The 14,887-nt window shown below is 45.1% G+C and overlaps 1 protein-coding gene across 1 annotated transcript; it reads left to right on the top strand.

The window, feature by feature from the left end:
* Nucleotides 1-13,963: 13,963 nt before the first annotated feature.
* LOC123164945 (putative glycine-rich cell wall structural protein 1) lies at nt 13,964-14,647 on the top strand. Its single transcript, XM_044582564.1, has one exon. The coding sequence runs from the start codon at nt 13,964-13,966 to the stop codon at nt 14,564-14,566; it is 603 nt and encodes a 200-aa protein (XP_044438499.1). The 3' UTR covers nt 14,567-14,647.
* The last annotated feature ends 240 nt before the right edge of the window (nt 14,648-14,887 follow it).

Raw genomic sequence — 14,887 nt, 5'->3', positions numbered from 1 at the left:
CCCTAGGGCGCCTCCTCCACCCCCTTTCCCCTATATATAGTGAGGGAGAGAGAGGGCAGCCGCACCCCTTGCCTGGCGCAGCCCTCTCCTCCTCCAACTCCTCCTCCTCCTCCTCCGTAGTGCTTAGCGAAGCTCTGCCGGAGAACCACGAGCTCCATCGCCACCACGCCGTCGTGCTGCTGAAGTTCTCCCTCAACTTCTCCTCTCCCCTTGCTGGATCAAGAAGGAGGAGACGTCCCCTGGCTGTACGTGTGTTGAACGCGGAGGCGCCGTCCGTTCGGCGCTAGATCGGATCTTCCGCGATTTGAATCGCCACGAGTACGACTCCATCAACCGCGTTCTTGTAACGCTTCCACTTAGCGATCTTCAAGGGTATGAAGATGCACTCCCTCTCTCTCGTTGCTAGCATCTCCTAGATTGATCTTGGTGACACGTAGGAAAATTTTGAATTATTGCTACGTTCCCCAACATCCCGGGCCGTCCATGATGGTGGGGGGCACGCCCTACCCCCTGGGCGCGTCCCCCTATCTTGTGGACGACTCGGAGACCCCCCTGACGTGAGACCTACGCATAAAATTCCTATAAATATAGAAACCTCGAGAAAATAACCTAGATCGGGAGTTCCGCCGCCGCAAGCCTCTTTGACCACCAAAAACCAATCGGGACCCTGTTCCGGCACCCTGCCGGAGGGGGGATCCCTCGCCGGTGGCCATCTTCATCATCCCGGCGCTCTCCATGATGAGGAGGGAGTAGCTCACCCTCGGGGCTGAGGGTATGTACCAGTAGCTATGTGTTTGATCTCTCTCTCGTGTTCTTGAATCGGCACGATCTTGATGTATCGCGAGCTTTGCTATTATAGTTGGATCTTATGATGTTTCTCTCCCTCTACTCTCCTGTAATGGATTGAGTTTTCCCTTCGAAGTTATCTTATCGGATTGAGTCTTTAAGGATTTGAGAACACTTGATGTATGTCTTGCATGTGCTTAGCTGTGGTGACAATGGGATATTCACGTGATCTACTTGATGTATGTTTTGGTGATCAACTTGCTGGTTCAGTGACCTTGTGAACTTATGCATAGGGGTTGGCACACGTTTTCGTCTTGACTCTCCGGTAGAAACTTTGGGGCACTCTTTGAAGTTCTTTGTGTTGGTTGAATAGATGAATCTGAGATTGTGTGACGCATATCGTATAATCTACCCACGGATACTTGAGGTGACATTGGAGTATCTAGGTGACATTAGGGTTTTGGTTGATTTGTGTCTTAAGGTGTTATTCTAGTACGAACTCTATGATAGATCGAACGGAAAGAATAGCTTCGTGTTATTTTACTATGGACTCTTGAATAGATCGATCAGAAAGGATAACTTTGAGGTGGTTTCGTACCCTACAATAATCTCTTCGTTTGTTCTCCGCTATTAGTGACTTTGGAGTGACTCTTTGTTGCATGTTGAGGGATAGTTATATGACCCAATTATGTTATTATTGTTGAGAGAACTTGCACTAGTGAAAGTATGAACCCTAGGCCTTGTTTCCTAGCATTGGAATTCCATTTACGCTCACTTTTGTCGTTTGTTACCTTACTATTTTTATATTTTCAGATTACAAATACTCATATCTATCATCCATATTGCACTTGTATCACCATCTCTTCGCCGAACTAGTGCACCTATACAATTTACCATTGTATTGGGTGTGTTGGGGACACAAGAGACTCTTTGTTATTTGGTTGCAGTATTGTTTGAGAGAGACCATCTTCATCCTACGCCTCCCACGGATTGATAAACCTTAGGTCATCCACTTGAGGGAAATTTGCTACTGCCCTACAAACCTCTGCACATAGAGGCCCAACAACGTCTACAAGAAGAAGGTTGTGTAGTAGACATCAGTGACCTTCCTCCCTTGTCAATCTCCATCACATTGTTGGGTAATGCAGTAATTTCAAAAAAATTCCTACGCACACGCAAGATCCATCTAGGTGATGCATAGCAACGAGAGGGGAGACTGTTGTCCACGTACCCTCGTAGACCGAAAGCGGAAGCGTTATGACAACGTGGTTGATGTAGTCGTACATCTTCATGATTCGACCGATCCTAGTACCGAAAGTACAGCACCTCCGCGATTTGCACACGTTCAGCTCGGTGACGTCCCACGAACTTTAGATCCAGCTAGGTGTCGAGGGAGAGCTTCGTCGGCACGACGGCGTGATGACGGTGATGATGAAGTTACCGACGCAGGGCTTCGCCTAAGCACTTCAACAATATGACCGAGGTGGAAATCTGTGGAGGGGGGCACCGCACACGGCTAAACAATCAACCTGTGTGTCTTTGGGGTGCCCCCCTCCCACGTATATAAAGGAGGGAGGGAGGAGGTGGCCGGCCAAGGAGTGGCGCGCCCAAGGGGGGGAGTCCTACTCCAAGTAGGTTTGGCTCCCCCATTTCCTATTCCTATTAGGAGAAGGAGGAACGAGGAGGAGAGAAGAAGGAAAGGGGGGCGGCCCCCCAAACCATAAACCAATTCAGTTTGGGCATAGGGGGGCGCGCCCCACCACTTGCCCTCTGCCTCCTATCTCCACTAGGGACCATTAAGGCCCATTGACTCCCCGGGGGGGTCCGGTAACCTCCCGGTACTCCAAAAATATCCGATACACTTCGGAACCCTTCCGGTGTCCGAATATAACCTTCCAATATATCGTCTTTATGTGTCGACCATTTTCAGACTCCTCGTCATGTCCGTGATCTCATCCGGGACTCCAAACAACCTTCGGTCATCAAATCACATAAACTCATAATACAAATCGTCATCGAACATTAAGCGTGCGGACCCTACGGGTTCGAGAACTATGTAGACATGACCGAGACACATCTCCGGTCAATAACCAATAGCGGAACCTGGATGCTCATATTGGTTCCTACATATTCTACGAAGATCTTTATCGGTCAAACCGCATAACAACACACATTGTTCCCTTTGTCATCGGTATGTTACTTGCCCGAGATTCGATCGTCGGTATCATCATACCTAGTTCAATCTCGTTACTGGCATGTCTCTTTACTCGTTCCGTAATGCATCATCCCGCAACTAACTCATTAGTCACATTGCTTGCAAGGCTTATAGTGATGTGCATTACCGAGAGGGCCCAGAGATACCTCTCCGAAACACGAAGTGACAAATCCTAATCTCGATCTATGCCAACCCAACAAACACCTTCGGAGACACCTGTAGAGCATCTTTATAATCACCCAGTTACGTTGTGACGTTTGATAGAACACAAGGTGTTCCTCTGGTATTCGGGAGTTGCATAATCTCATAGCTAGAGGAACATGTATAAGTCATGAAGAAAGCAGTAGCAATAAAACTAAACGATCATTTATGCCAAGCTAACGGATTGGTCTTGTCCATCACATCATTCTCTAATAATGTGATGTCGTTCATCAAATGACAACACATGCCTATGGCTAGGAAACTTAAACATCTTTGATCGACGAGCTAGTCAAGTAGAGGCACACTAGTGACACTCTGTTTGTCTATGTATTTGCACATGTACTAAGTTTCCGATTAATACAATTCTAGCATGAATAATAAACATTTATCATGATATAAGAAAAATATAAATAACAACTTTATTATTGCCTCTAGGGCATATTTCCTTCAGTCTCCCACTTGCACTAGGGTCAATAATCTAGATTACGCAGTAATGATTCTAACACCCATGGAGTCTTGGTGCTGATCTGTTTTGCTCGTGAGAGAGGCTTAGTCAACGGGTCTACAACATTCAGATCTGTATGTATCTTGCAAATCTCTATGTCTCCCTCCTTGACTTGATCGCGGATGGAATTGAAGCGTCTCTTGATGTGCTTGGTTCTCTTGTGAAATCTGGATTCCTTTGCCAAGGCAATTGCACCAGTATTGTCACAAAAGATTTTCATTGGACCTGATGCACTAGGTATGACACCTAGATCTGATATGAACTCCTTCATCCAGACTCCTTCATTTGCTGCTTCTGAAGCAGCTATGTATTCCGCTTCACACATAGATCCCTCCATGACGCTTTGCTTAGAACTGCACCAATTTACAGCTCCACCATTCAATATAAATACGTATCCGGTTTGTGACTTAGAGTCATCCGGATCAGTGTCAAAGCTTGCATCGACGTAACCATTCACGACGAGTTCTTTGTCACCTCCATAAACGAGAAACATATCCTTACTCCTTTTTAGGTATTTCAGGATGTTCTTGACCGCTGTCCAGTGATCCACTCCTGGATTACTTTGGTACCTCCCTGCTAAACTAATAGCAAGGCACACATTAGGTCTGGTACACAGCATTGCATACATGATAGAACCTATGGCTGAAGCATAGGGAATGACTTCCATTTTCTCTCTATCTTGTGCAGTGGTCGGGCATTGAGTCTGACTCAACTTCACACCTTGTAACACAGGCAAGAACCCTTTCTTTGCTTGATCCATTTTGAACTTCTTCAAAACTTTATCAAGGTATGTGCTTTGTGAAAGTGCAATTAAGCGTCTTGATCTATCTCTATAGATCTTGATGCGCAATATATAAGCAGCTTCACCGAGGTCTTCCATTGAAAAACTCTTATTCAAGTATCCTTTTATGCTATCCAGAAATTCTATATCACTTCCAATCAACAACATGTCATCCACATATAATATTAGAAATGCTAGAGAGCTCCCAGTCACTTTCTTGTAAATACAGGCTTCTCCGAAAGTCTGTATAAAACCGTATGCTTTGATCACACTATCAAAACGTTTATTCCAACTCCGAGATGCTTGCACCAGTCCATAAATGGATCGCTGGAGCTTGCACACTCTGTTAGCATCCTTTGGATTGATAAAACCTTTGGGTTGTATCATATACAACTCTTCTTCCAGAAATCCATTCAGGAATGCAGTCTTTACATCCATTTGCCAAATTTCATAATCATAAAATGCAGCAATTGCTAACATGATTCGGACGGACTTAAGCATCGCTACGGGTGAGAAGGTCTCATCGTAGTCAACTCCTTGAACTTGTCGAAAACCTTTCGCAATAAGTCGAGCTTTGTAGACAGTAACATTACCGTGAGCGTCAGCCTTCTTCTTGAAGATCCATTTATTCTCGATGGCTTGCCCATCGGGCAAGTCAACCAAAGTCCACACTTTGTTCTCATACATGGATCCCATCTCAGATTTCATGGCCTCAAGCCATTTCGCGGAATCTGGGCTCATCATCACCTCCTCATAGTTCGTAGGTTCGTCATGGTCAAGTAACATGACCTCCAGAACTGGATTACCGTACCATTCTGGTGCAGATCTTACTCTGGTTGACCTACAAGGTTCAGTAGTAACTTGATCTGAAGTTACATTATCATCATCATTAGCTTCCTCACTAATTGGTGTAGAAGTCACATGAACTGATTTCTGTGATGAACTACTTTCCAATAAGGGAGCCGGTACAGTTACCTCATCAAGTTCTACTTTCCTCCCACTCACTTCTTTCGAGAGAAACTCCTTCTCTAGAAAGGATCCATTCTTAGCAACGAATGTCTTGCCTTCGGATCTGTGATAGAAGGTGTACCCAACAGTCTCCTTTGGGTATCCTATGAAGACACATTTCTCAGATCTGGGTTCCAGCTTATCAGGTTGAAGCTTTTTCACATAAGCATCGCAGCCCCAAATTTTAAGAAACGACAACTTGGTTTTTTTGCCAAACCACAGTTCATATGGTGTCGTCTTAACGGATTTAGATGGTGCCCTATTTAACGTGAATGCAGCTGTCTTTAAAGCATAACCCCAAAATGATAGCGGTAAATCAGTCAGAGACATTATAGATTGCACCATATCTAATAAAGTACGATTACGACGTTCGAACACACCATTACGCTGTCGTGTTCCGGGTGGCGTGAGTTGTGAAACTATTCCGCTTTGTTTCAAATGAAGACCAACCTTGTAACTCAAATATTCTCCTCCACGATCAGATCGCGAAAACTTTATTTTCTTGTTACGGTGATTTTCCACTTCACTCTGAAATTCTTTGAACTTTTCAAATGTTTCAGACTTATGTTTCATCAAGTAGATATACCCATATCTGCTCAAATCATCTGTGAAGGTCAGAAAATAACGATACTCACCGTGAGCCTCAATATTCATTGGACCACATACATCAATATGTATGATTTCCAACAAATCTGTTGCTCGCTCCATTGTTCCAGAGAACGGAGTTTAGTCATCTTGCCCATGAGGCATGGTTCGCAAGTACCAAGTGATTCATAATCAAGTGATTCCAAAAGTCCATCGGTATGGAGTTTCTTCATGCGCTTTACACCAATATGACCCAAACGGCAGTGCCACAAATAAGTTGCACTATCATTATCAACTCTACATCTTTTGGTTTCAATATTATGAATATGCATGTCACTACTATCGAGATTCAACAAAAATAGACCACTCTTCAAGGGTGCATGACCATAAAAGATATTACTCATATAAATAAAACAACCATTATTCTCGGATTTAAATGAATAACCGTTTCGCATCAAACAAGATCCAGATATAATGTTCATGCTTAACGCTGGCACCAAATAACAATTATTCAGGTCTAAAACTAATCCCGAAGGTAGATATAGAGGTAGCGTGCCGACGGCGATCACATCGACTTTGGAACCATTTCCCACGCGCATCGTCACCTCGTCCTTAGTCAATCTTCGCTTAATCCGTAGTCCCTGTTTCGAGTTGCAAATATTAGCAACAGAACCAGTATCAGATACCCAGGCACTACTGTGAGCATTAGTAAGGTACACATCAATAACATGTATATCACATATACCTTTGTTCACCTTGCCATCCTTCTTATCCGCCAAATACTTGGGGCAGTTCCGCTTCCAGTGACCAGTCCCTTTACAGTAGAAGCACTCAGTCTCAGGCTTAGGTCCAGACTTGGGCTTCTTCACTTGAGCAGCAACTTGCTTGCCGTTCTTCTTGAAGTTCCCCTTCTTCCCTTTACCCTTTTTCTTGAAACTGGTGGTCTTGTTGACCATCAACGCTTGATGCTCCTTCTGGATTTCTACCTCCGCAGCCTTTAGCATTGCGAAGAGCTCGGGAATCGTCTTATCCATCCCTTGCATGTTATAGTTCATCACGAAGCTTTTGTAGCTTGGTGGCAGTGATTGAAGAACTCTGTCAATGACACTATCAACCGGAAGATTAACTCCCAGCTGAGTCAAGTGATTATGATACCCAGACATTTTGAGTATATGCTCACTGACAGAACTATTCTCCTCCATTTTGCAGCTATAGAACTTATTGGAGACTTCATATCTCTCAATCCGGGCATTTGCTTGAAATATTCACTTCAACTCCTGGAACATCTCATATGCTCCATGACGTTCAAAACGTCGTTGAAGTCCCGGTTCTAAGCCGTAAAGCATGGCACACTGAACTATCGAGTAGTCATAAACTTTGCTCTGCCAGGCGTTCACAACGTCCGGCGTTGCTCCTGCAGCGGGTCTTGCACCCAGCGGTGCTTTCAGGACGTAATTCTTCTGTGTAGCAATGAGGATAATCCTCAAGTTACGGACCCAGTCCGTGTAGTTGCTATCATCATCTTTCAACTTAGCTTTCTCTAGGAACGCATTAAAATTCAAAGGAACAGTAGCACGGGCCATTGATCTACAACAACATAGACATGCAAGATACTATCAGGTACTAAGTTCATGATAAATTAAAGTTCAATTAATCATATTACTTAAGAACTCCCACTTAGATAGATATCCCTCTAATCATGTAAGTGGTCACGTGATCCAAATCAACTAAACCATGTCCGATCATCACGTGAGATGGAGTAGTTTTCAATGATGAACATCACTATGTTGATCATATCTACTATATGATTCACGCTCGACCTTTCGGTCTCAGTGTTCCGAGGCCATATTGCATATGCTAGGCTCGTCAAGTTTAACCCGAGTATTCTGCGTGTGCAAAACTGGCTTGCACCCGTTGTATGTGAACGTAGAGCTTATCACACCCGATCATCATGTGGTGTCTCGGCACGACGAACTTTCGCAACGGTGCATACTCAGGGAGAACACTTTTACCTTGAAATTTAGTGAGAGCTCATCTTATAATGCTACCGCCGATCTAAGCAAAATAAGATGCATAAAGGATAAACATCACATGCAATCAATATAAGTGATATGATATGGCCATCATCATCTTGTGCCTTTGATCACCATCTCCAAAGCACCGTCATGATCACCATCGTCACCGGCGCGACACCTTGATCTCCATTGTAGCATCGTTGTCGTCTCGCCAACTATTGCTTCTATGACTATCGCTACAAGGACCGGGCGCAGTCACACTTGATTCAACTAAAGTTGGAGAAACAGACACCCACTAGCCACCTGTGTGCGAAGCACGCGGTAGAACGAGTCTCATGAACGCGGTCATGTAATGTCGGTCTGAGCCGCTTCATCCAACAATACCGCGGAATCAAAGTATGACATGCTGGTAAGCAGTATGACTATTATCGCCCACAACTCTTTGTGTTCTACTCGTGCATATAACATCTACGCATAAACCTGGCTCGGATGCCACTGTTGGGGAACACAGTAATTTCAAAAAAAATCCTACGCACACGCAAGATCCATCTAGGTGATGCATAGCAACTGAAGGAAATATGCCCTAGAGGCAATAATAAAGTATTATTTATTTCCTTATATCATGATAAATGTTTATTATTCATGCTAGAATTGTATTAACCGGAAACATAATACATGTGTGAATATATAGACAAACAGAGTGTCACTAGTATGCCTCTCCTTGACTAGCTCGTTAATCAAAGATGGTTATGTTTCCTAGCCATAGACATAAGTTGTCATTTGATTAATGAGATCACCTCATTAGGAGAATTACGTGATTGACTTGACCCATTCCGTTAGCTTAGCACTCGATCGTTTAGTATGTTGCTATTGCTTTCTTCATGACTTATACATGTTCCTATGACTATGAGATTATGCAACTCCCGTTTACCGGAGGAACACTTTGTGTGCTACCAAACGTCACAACGTAAATGGGTGATTATAAAGGTGCTCTACAGGTGTCTCCAAAGGTACTTGTTGGGCTGGCGTATTTCGAGATTAGGATTTGTCACTCCAATTGTCGGAGAGGTATCTCTGGGCCCACTCAGTAATGCACATCACTATAAGCCTTGCAAGCATTGTGCGTAGGATTTTTTTTGAAATTACTACGTTCCCCAACAGCAACGAGAGGGCAGAGTGTTGTCCACGTACCCTCGTAGACGAAAGCGGAAGCGTTATGACAACACGGTTAATGTAATCGTACGTCTTCACGATCCGACCGATCCTAGTACCGAAAGTACAGCACCTCCACGATCTGCACACGTTCAGCTCGGTGACGTCCCACGAACTTTAGATCCAGCTAAGTGTCGAGGGAGAGCTTCATCAGCGCAATGGCGTGATGACGGTGATGATGAAGTTACCGACGCAGGGCTTCGCCTAAGCACTTCAACGATATGACCGAGGTGGAAATCTGTGGAGGGGGGCACCGCACACGGCTAAACAATCAACTTTTGTGTCTTTGGGGTGCCCCCCTCCCACGTATATAAAGGAGGGAGGGAGGAGGAGGCCGACCAAGGGGTGGCGCGCCCAAGGGGGGGAGTCCTACTCCAAGTAGGTTTGGCTCCCCCCTTTCCTATTCCTATTAGAAGGAGGAAGGAGGAGGAGAGAAGAAGGAAAGGGGGGCCGGCCCCCAAACCCTCAACCAATTCGGTTTGGGCCTAGGGGGCGCGCCCCACCACTTGCCCACTGCCTCCTATCTCCACTAGGGCCCATTAAGGCCCATTGACTCCCCGGGGGGTTCCGGTAACCTCCCGGTACTCCGAAAAATATCTGATACACTTCGGAACCCTTCCGGTGTCCGAATATAACCTTAAAATATATCAATCTTTATGTCTCGACCATTTCGAGACTCCTCGTCATGTCCGTGATCTCATCCGGGACTCCGAACAACCTTCGGTCATCAAATCACATAAACTCATAATACAAATCATCATCGAACGTTAAGCGTGCGGACCCTACGGGTTCGAGAACTATGTAGACATGACCGAGACACATCTCCGGTCAATAACCAATAGCGGAACCTGGATGCTCATATTGGTTCCTACATATTCTACAAAGATCTTTATCGATCAAACCGCATAACAACATACGTTGTTCCCTTTGTCATCGGTATGTTACTTGCCCGAGATTCGATCGTCGGTATCATCATACCTAGTTCAATCTCGTTACCGGCAAGTCTCTTTACTCGTTCCGTAATGCATCATCCCGCAACTAACTCATTAGTCACATTGCTTGCAAGGCTTATAGTGATGTGCATTACCGAGAGGGCCCAGAGATACCTCTCCGAAATACGGAGTGACAAATCCTAATCTCAATCTATGCCAACCCAACAAACACCTTCGGAGACACCTGTAGAGCATCTTTACAATCACCCAGTTACGTTGTGACGTTTGATAGCACACAAGGTGTTCCTCCGGTATTTGGGAGTTGCATAATCTCATAGTCATAGGAACATGTATAAGTCATGAAGAAAGCAATAGCAACATACTAAACGATCGAGTGCTAAGCTAACGGAATGGGTCAAGTCAATCACGTAATTCTCCTAATGAGGTGATCTCATTAATCAAATGACAACTTATGTCTATGGCTAGGAAACATAACCATCTTTGATTAACGAGCTAGTCAAGTAGAGGCATACTAGTGACACTCTGTTTGTCTATATATTCACACATGTATTATGTTTCCGGTTAATACAATTCTAGCATGAATAATAAACATTTATCATGATATAAGGAAATAAATAATACTTTCTTATTGCCTCTAGGGCATATTTCCTTCAGTTGCTATGCATCACCTAGATGGATCTTGCGTGTGCGTAGGATTTTTTTTGAAATTACTACGTTCCCCAACAGCAACGAGAGGGCAGAGTGTTGTCCACGTACCCTCGTAGACGAAAGCGGAAGCGTTATGACAACGCGGTTAATGTAATCGTACGTCTTCACGATCCGACCGATCCTAGTACCGAAAGTACAGCACCTCCACGATCTGCACACGTTCAGCTCGGTGACGTCCCATGAACTTTAGATCCAGCTAAGTGTCGAGGGAGAGCTTCATCAGCGCAATGGCGTGATGACGGTGATGATGAAGTTACCGACGCAGGGCTTCGCCTAAGCACTTCAACGATATGACCGAGGTGGAAATCTGTGGAGGGGGGCACCGCACACGGCTAAACAATCAACTTTTGTGTCTTTGGGGTGCCCCCCTCCCACGTATATAAAGGAGGGAGGGAGGAGGAGGCCGACCAAGGGGTGGCGCGCCCAAGGGGGGGAGTCCTACTCCAAGTAGGTTTGGCTCCCCCCTTTCCTATTCCTATTAGAAGGAGGAAGGAGGAGGAGAGAAGAAGGAAAGGGGGGCCGGCCCCCAAACCCTCAACCAATTCGGTTTGGGCCTAGGGGGCGCGCCCCACCACTTGCCCACTGCCTCCTATCTCCACTAGGGCCCATTAAGGCCCATTGACTCCCCGGGGGGTTCCGGTAACCTCCCGGTACTCCGAAAAATATCTGATACACTTCGGAACCCTTCCGGTGTCCGAATATAACCTTAAAATATATCAATCTTTATGTCTCGACCATTTCGAGACTCCTCGTCATGTCCGTGATCTCATCCGGGACTCCGAACAACCTTCGGTCATCAAATCACATAAACTCATAATACAAATCATCATCGAACGTTAAGCGTGCGGACCCTACGGGTTCGAGAACTATGTAGACATGACCGAGACACATCTCCGGTCAATAACCAATAGCGGAACCTGGATGCTCATATTGGTTCCTACATATTCTACAAAGATCTTTATCGATCAAACCGCATAACAACATACGTTGTTCCCTTTGTCATCGGTATGTTACTTGCCCGAGATTCGATCGTCGGTATCATCATACCTAGTTCAATCTCGTTACCGGCAAGTCTCTTTACTCGTTCCGTAATGCATCATCCCGCAACTAACTCATTAGTCACATTGCTTGCAAGGCTTATAGTGATGTGCATTACCGAGAGGGCCCAGAGATACCTCTCCGAAATACGGAGTGACAAATCCTAATCTCAATCTATGCCAACCCAACAAACACCTTCGGAGACACCTGTAGAGCATCTTTACAATCACCCAGTTACGTTGTGACGTTTGATAGCACACAAGGTGTTCCTCCGGTATTTGGGAGTTGCATAATCTCATAGTCAGAGGAACATGTATAAGTCATGAAGAAAGCAGTAGCAATAAAACTAAACGATCATTTATGCCAAGCTAACGGATGGGTCTTGTCCATCACATCATTCTCTAATAATGTGATCCCGTTCATCAAATGACAACACATGTCTATGGCTAGGAAACTTAACCATCTTTGATCAACGAGCTAGTCAAGTAGAGGCATACTAGTGACACTTTATTTGTCTATGTATTCACACATGTACTAAGTTTCCGATTAATATAATTCTAGCATGAATAATAAACATTTATCATGATATAAGGAAATATAAATAACAACTTTATTATTGCCTCTAGGGCATATTTTCTTCACACATGTGCGATGATGACTTCGTTTTTCGAGGATTTGGTGACGATAGGCTATTGTCGCGGCTCAACTACCTGCTTGTACGTGCATTGTCTTCATTTGCATGGCATGTCAAGACCATGATACACATGTGGTGACTGGGATCGCGGAAAGTGGTGGTAGTAACAACACATGATGACTTTGATTTGGTGGTGCTTCTCGAGTACCCGATCTCGAGCTCTGGGTGAAAACCCTAAGTCTGAACTAGTTGTATACCTGACAATGGTGATGATTTTGCATTGTGACCTTATTGACGACATTGCTCTGGGTTGATCTTCAGGGTGAAAACCTAGGATCTGACCTTCTATGGCTGGATCCGGCAATAGCAGACCTTGAACATCATTCCCTTCCTCAAGGCGTTGCTGTTGGAGAACATTTTTCATTGTCCTTGTGATGTCAAGAGATGGTTGGTGTGGATATGTTTGTGTTATAGTTCGTCGATCGCTATTATGATCGCTTTGAATTTTTTTTCCTCCACCTCGGCATAGATTTGGTCTTGTATGACTTTGCTCTTTGTCCACGTGTTTCTTTGTGTGTGGTTGTGCATTGGTGTTGACTTTATGCATCCTAATTATGTAGAGGTCGGATATGGGCTCATTGTGTTTGTATTCTCTTGATGTTCTTTTGAGTCAATAAAATCCATCATTTATCAAAAAACAAAAACAAAGTTAAGGTGACTGCAACCGACTTTGCATTTAAAATAAACAAGAAATGGCGGCAGCTACAACAATAGGATAGAGAGGAGCGAAGGGAAAGAGTAAAAGAGTACAAGGAAAGGAATGAGACTCTGCATCTGAGCTCTGGACGCCTCAACTAAAACAGAGTTCTTCAACTCCATTTTCATCTAACCAAGGAAATATACTAAGGTTGGACGATCCAAGATTCAAACCCATCGTAACTAATATCCATGACGATCAATGGAAATGCTTCTAGCTACACTTGATTGTCAAACCGTTGAGTGCTGAGCACAACACGCAGTAGATTTCAGGTTTCCATGTACATCTTGGCACATACGTACGCATGTACAGCTCGACCGCAAGCTCCAAGGTCGTCGCTGCATTGTCAACTCAAGCTAGTTCATCGTTCGGCGCATGGAATCTTATGGGAGTTGCAGTCAACTTGATCAATCCGCTAGACAACTGCAACTACTGCTGAGCCAGTAACCAGCTAAAACTAGAGCGCCCCTTGCTTGGGCTCGCGGCACTATAAGTACCCATGCAAACTTCCACGTACCATATTCATCTCAGCATCCACTTTACAAGTTTACAACACACACCAACAATGGCTGGTACCAAACTTGTAGCACTTGGTTTCGTTGCCCTGCTAGTAGTTGGACTATCCAATGCTGCACGGGTAGCTAGATTGTCTAGCGCAGAGGGGCAAGGTCAGGGAGGGGGAGTGGGAGGTGGAACCGGAACCGGTGCCGGGGCAGGGTCTGGGGGTGGCGATGGGTCGGCTGGCAGTAGCGTTAGTACGTCTGGGTCGTCGGATCATGCCCGGGCTAGTTCCGGTGGTGGTGGTAGTGGTGGCGGTGGTGGCGGTAGTGGTGGCAGTGGGTATGGCTCTGGGTCAGGGTCAGGATCTAGCTCAAGTACTAGCCGTGGTGCCGGAAGAGCATGGATTGGCGGTGGGCGCACTGACGCCGGAGGTGCCGGCGGTGGTGGGGGCGCCGGAAGAGGAGACGGTGACCAAGGTTCTAGTGGCCATGGCGATGGCTCTGGCTTTGGGAGCGGCTCCAGCAAGGTGGACAGTGAAGGCTATTATGGGGCAACTGGCTATGCTAACGGTGGCGGCAATGGTGATGGTGGAGGTCATGGCGAAGGTGGTGGATACGGTAATGGTGGAGGGAATGGGTCAGGTTATGGCAACGGTGAATTCCCTTAAATTACTTCACAGATCAGCAAACTAAACATGGAGCCCGTAGTAGTCTGGTGATTTGTCTTTTTTTTTTGTCTGGTGATTTGTCTTAGTATGGGACGTAATGTACGTCTCGTTTTCCACAAATCAGCATCATTTATCTTTGTGTATTGTGCAATAAGGAATAATGCTCTATCCTTGCTGAACGTGGTTACATTTAGAAGTTACGCATGCAACTTATGAGAAGATAGAACTATGTGTTGTACTTCATCCCTAAAATATAAGATGTGTTTTGACCTGTTAAGACTAGACTTGTTAATATGTACTCCCTCCATTTCAAATTATAAG

The sequence above is a fragment of the Triticum aestivum genome, chromosome 7D (assembly GCF_018294505.1).
Source record: "Triticum aestivum cultivar Chinese Spring chromosome 7D, IWGSC CS RefSeq v2.1, whole genome shotgun sequence".
Classification (NCBI taxonomy): Eukaryota; Viridiplantae; Streptophyta; class Magnoliopsida; order Poales; family Poaceae; genus Triticum; species Triticum aestivum.
The sequence above is the reverse complement of the archived record's forward strand: the minus strand, read 5'-3'. Positions and strand labels throughout refer to the sequence as shown.

Excerpts from the sequence above, each read along its gene's own strand:
- LOC123164945 (XM_044582564.1), top strand. The coding sequence starts at position 13,964 with ATGGCTGGTACCAAACTTGTAGCACTTGGTTTCGTTGCCCTGCTAGTA.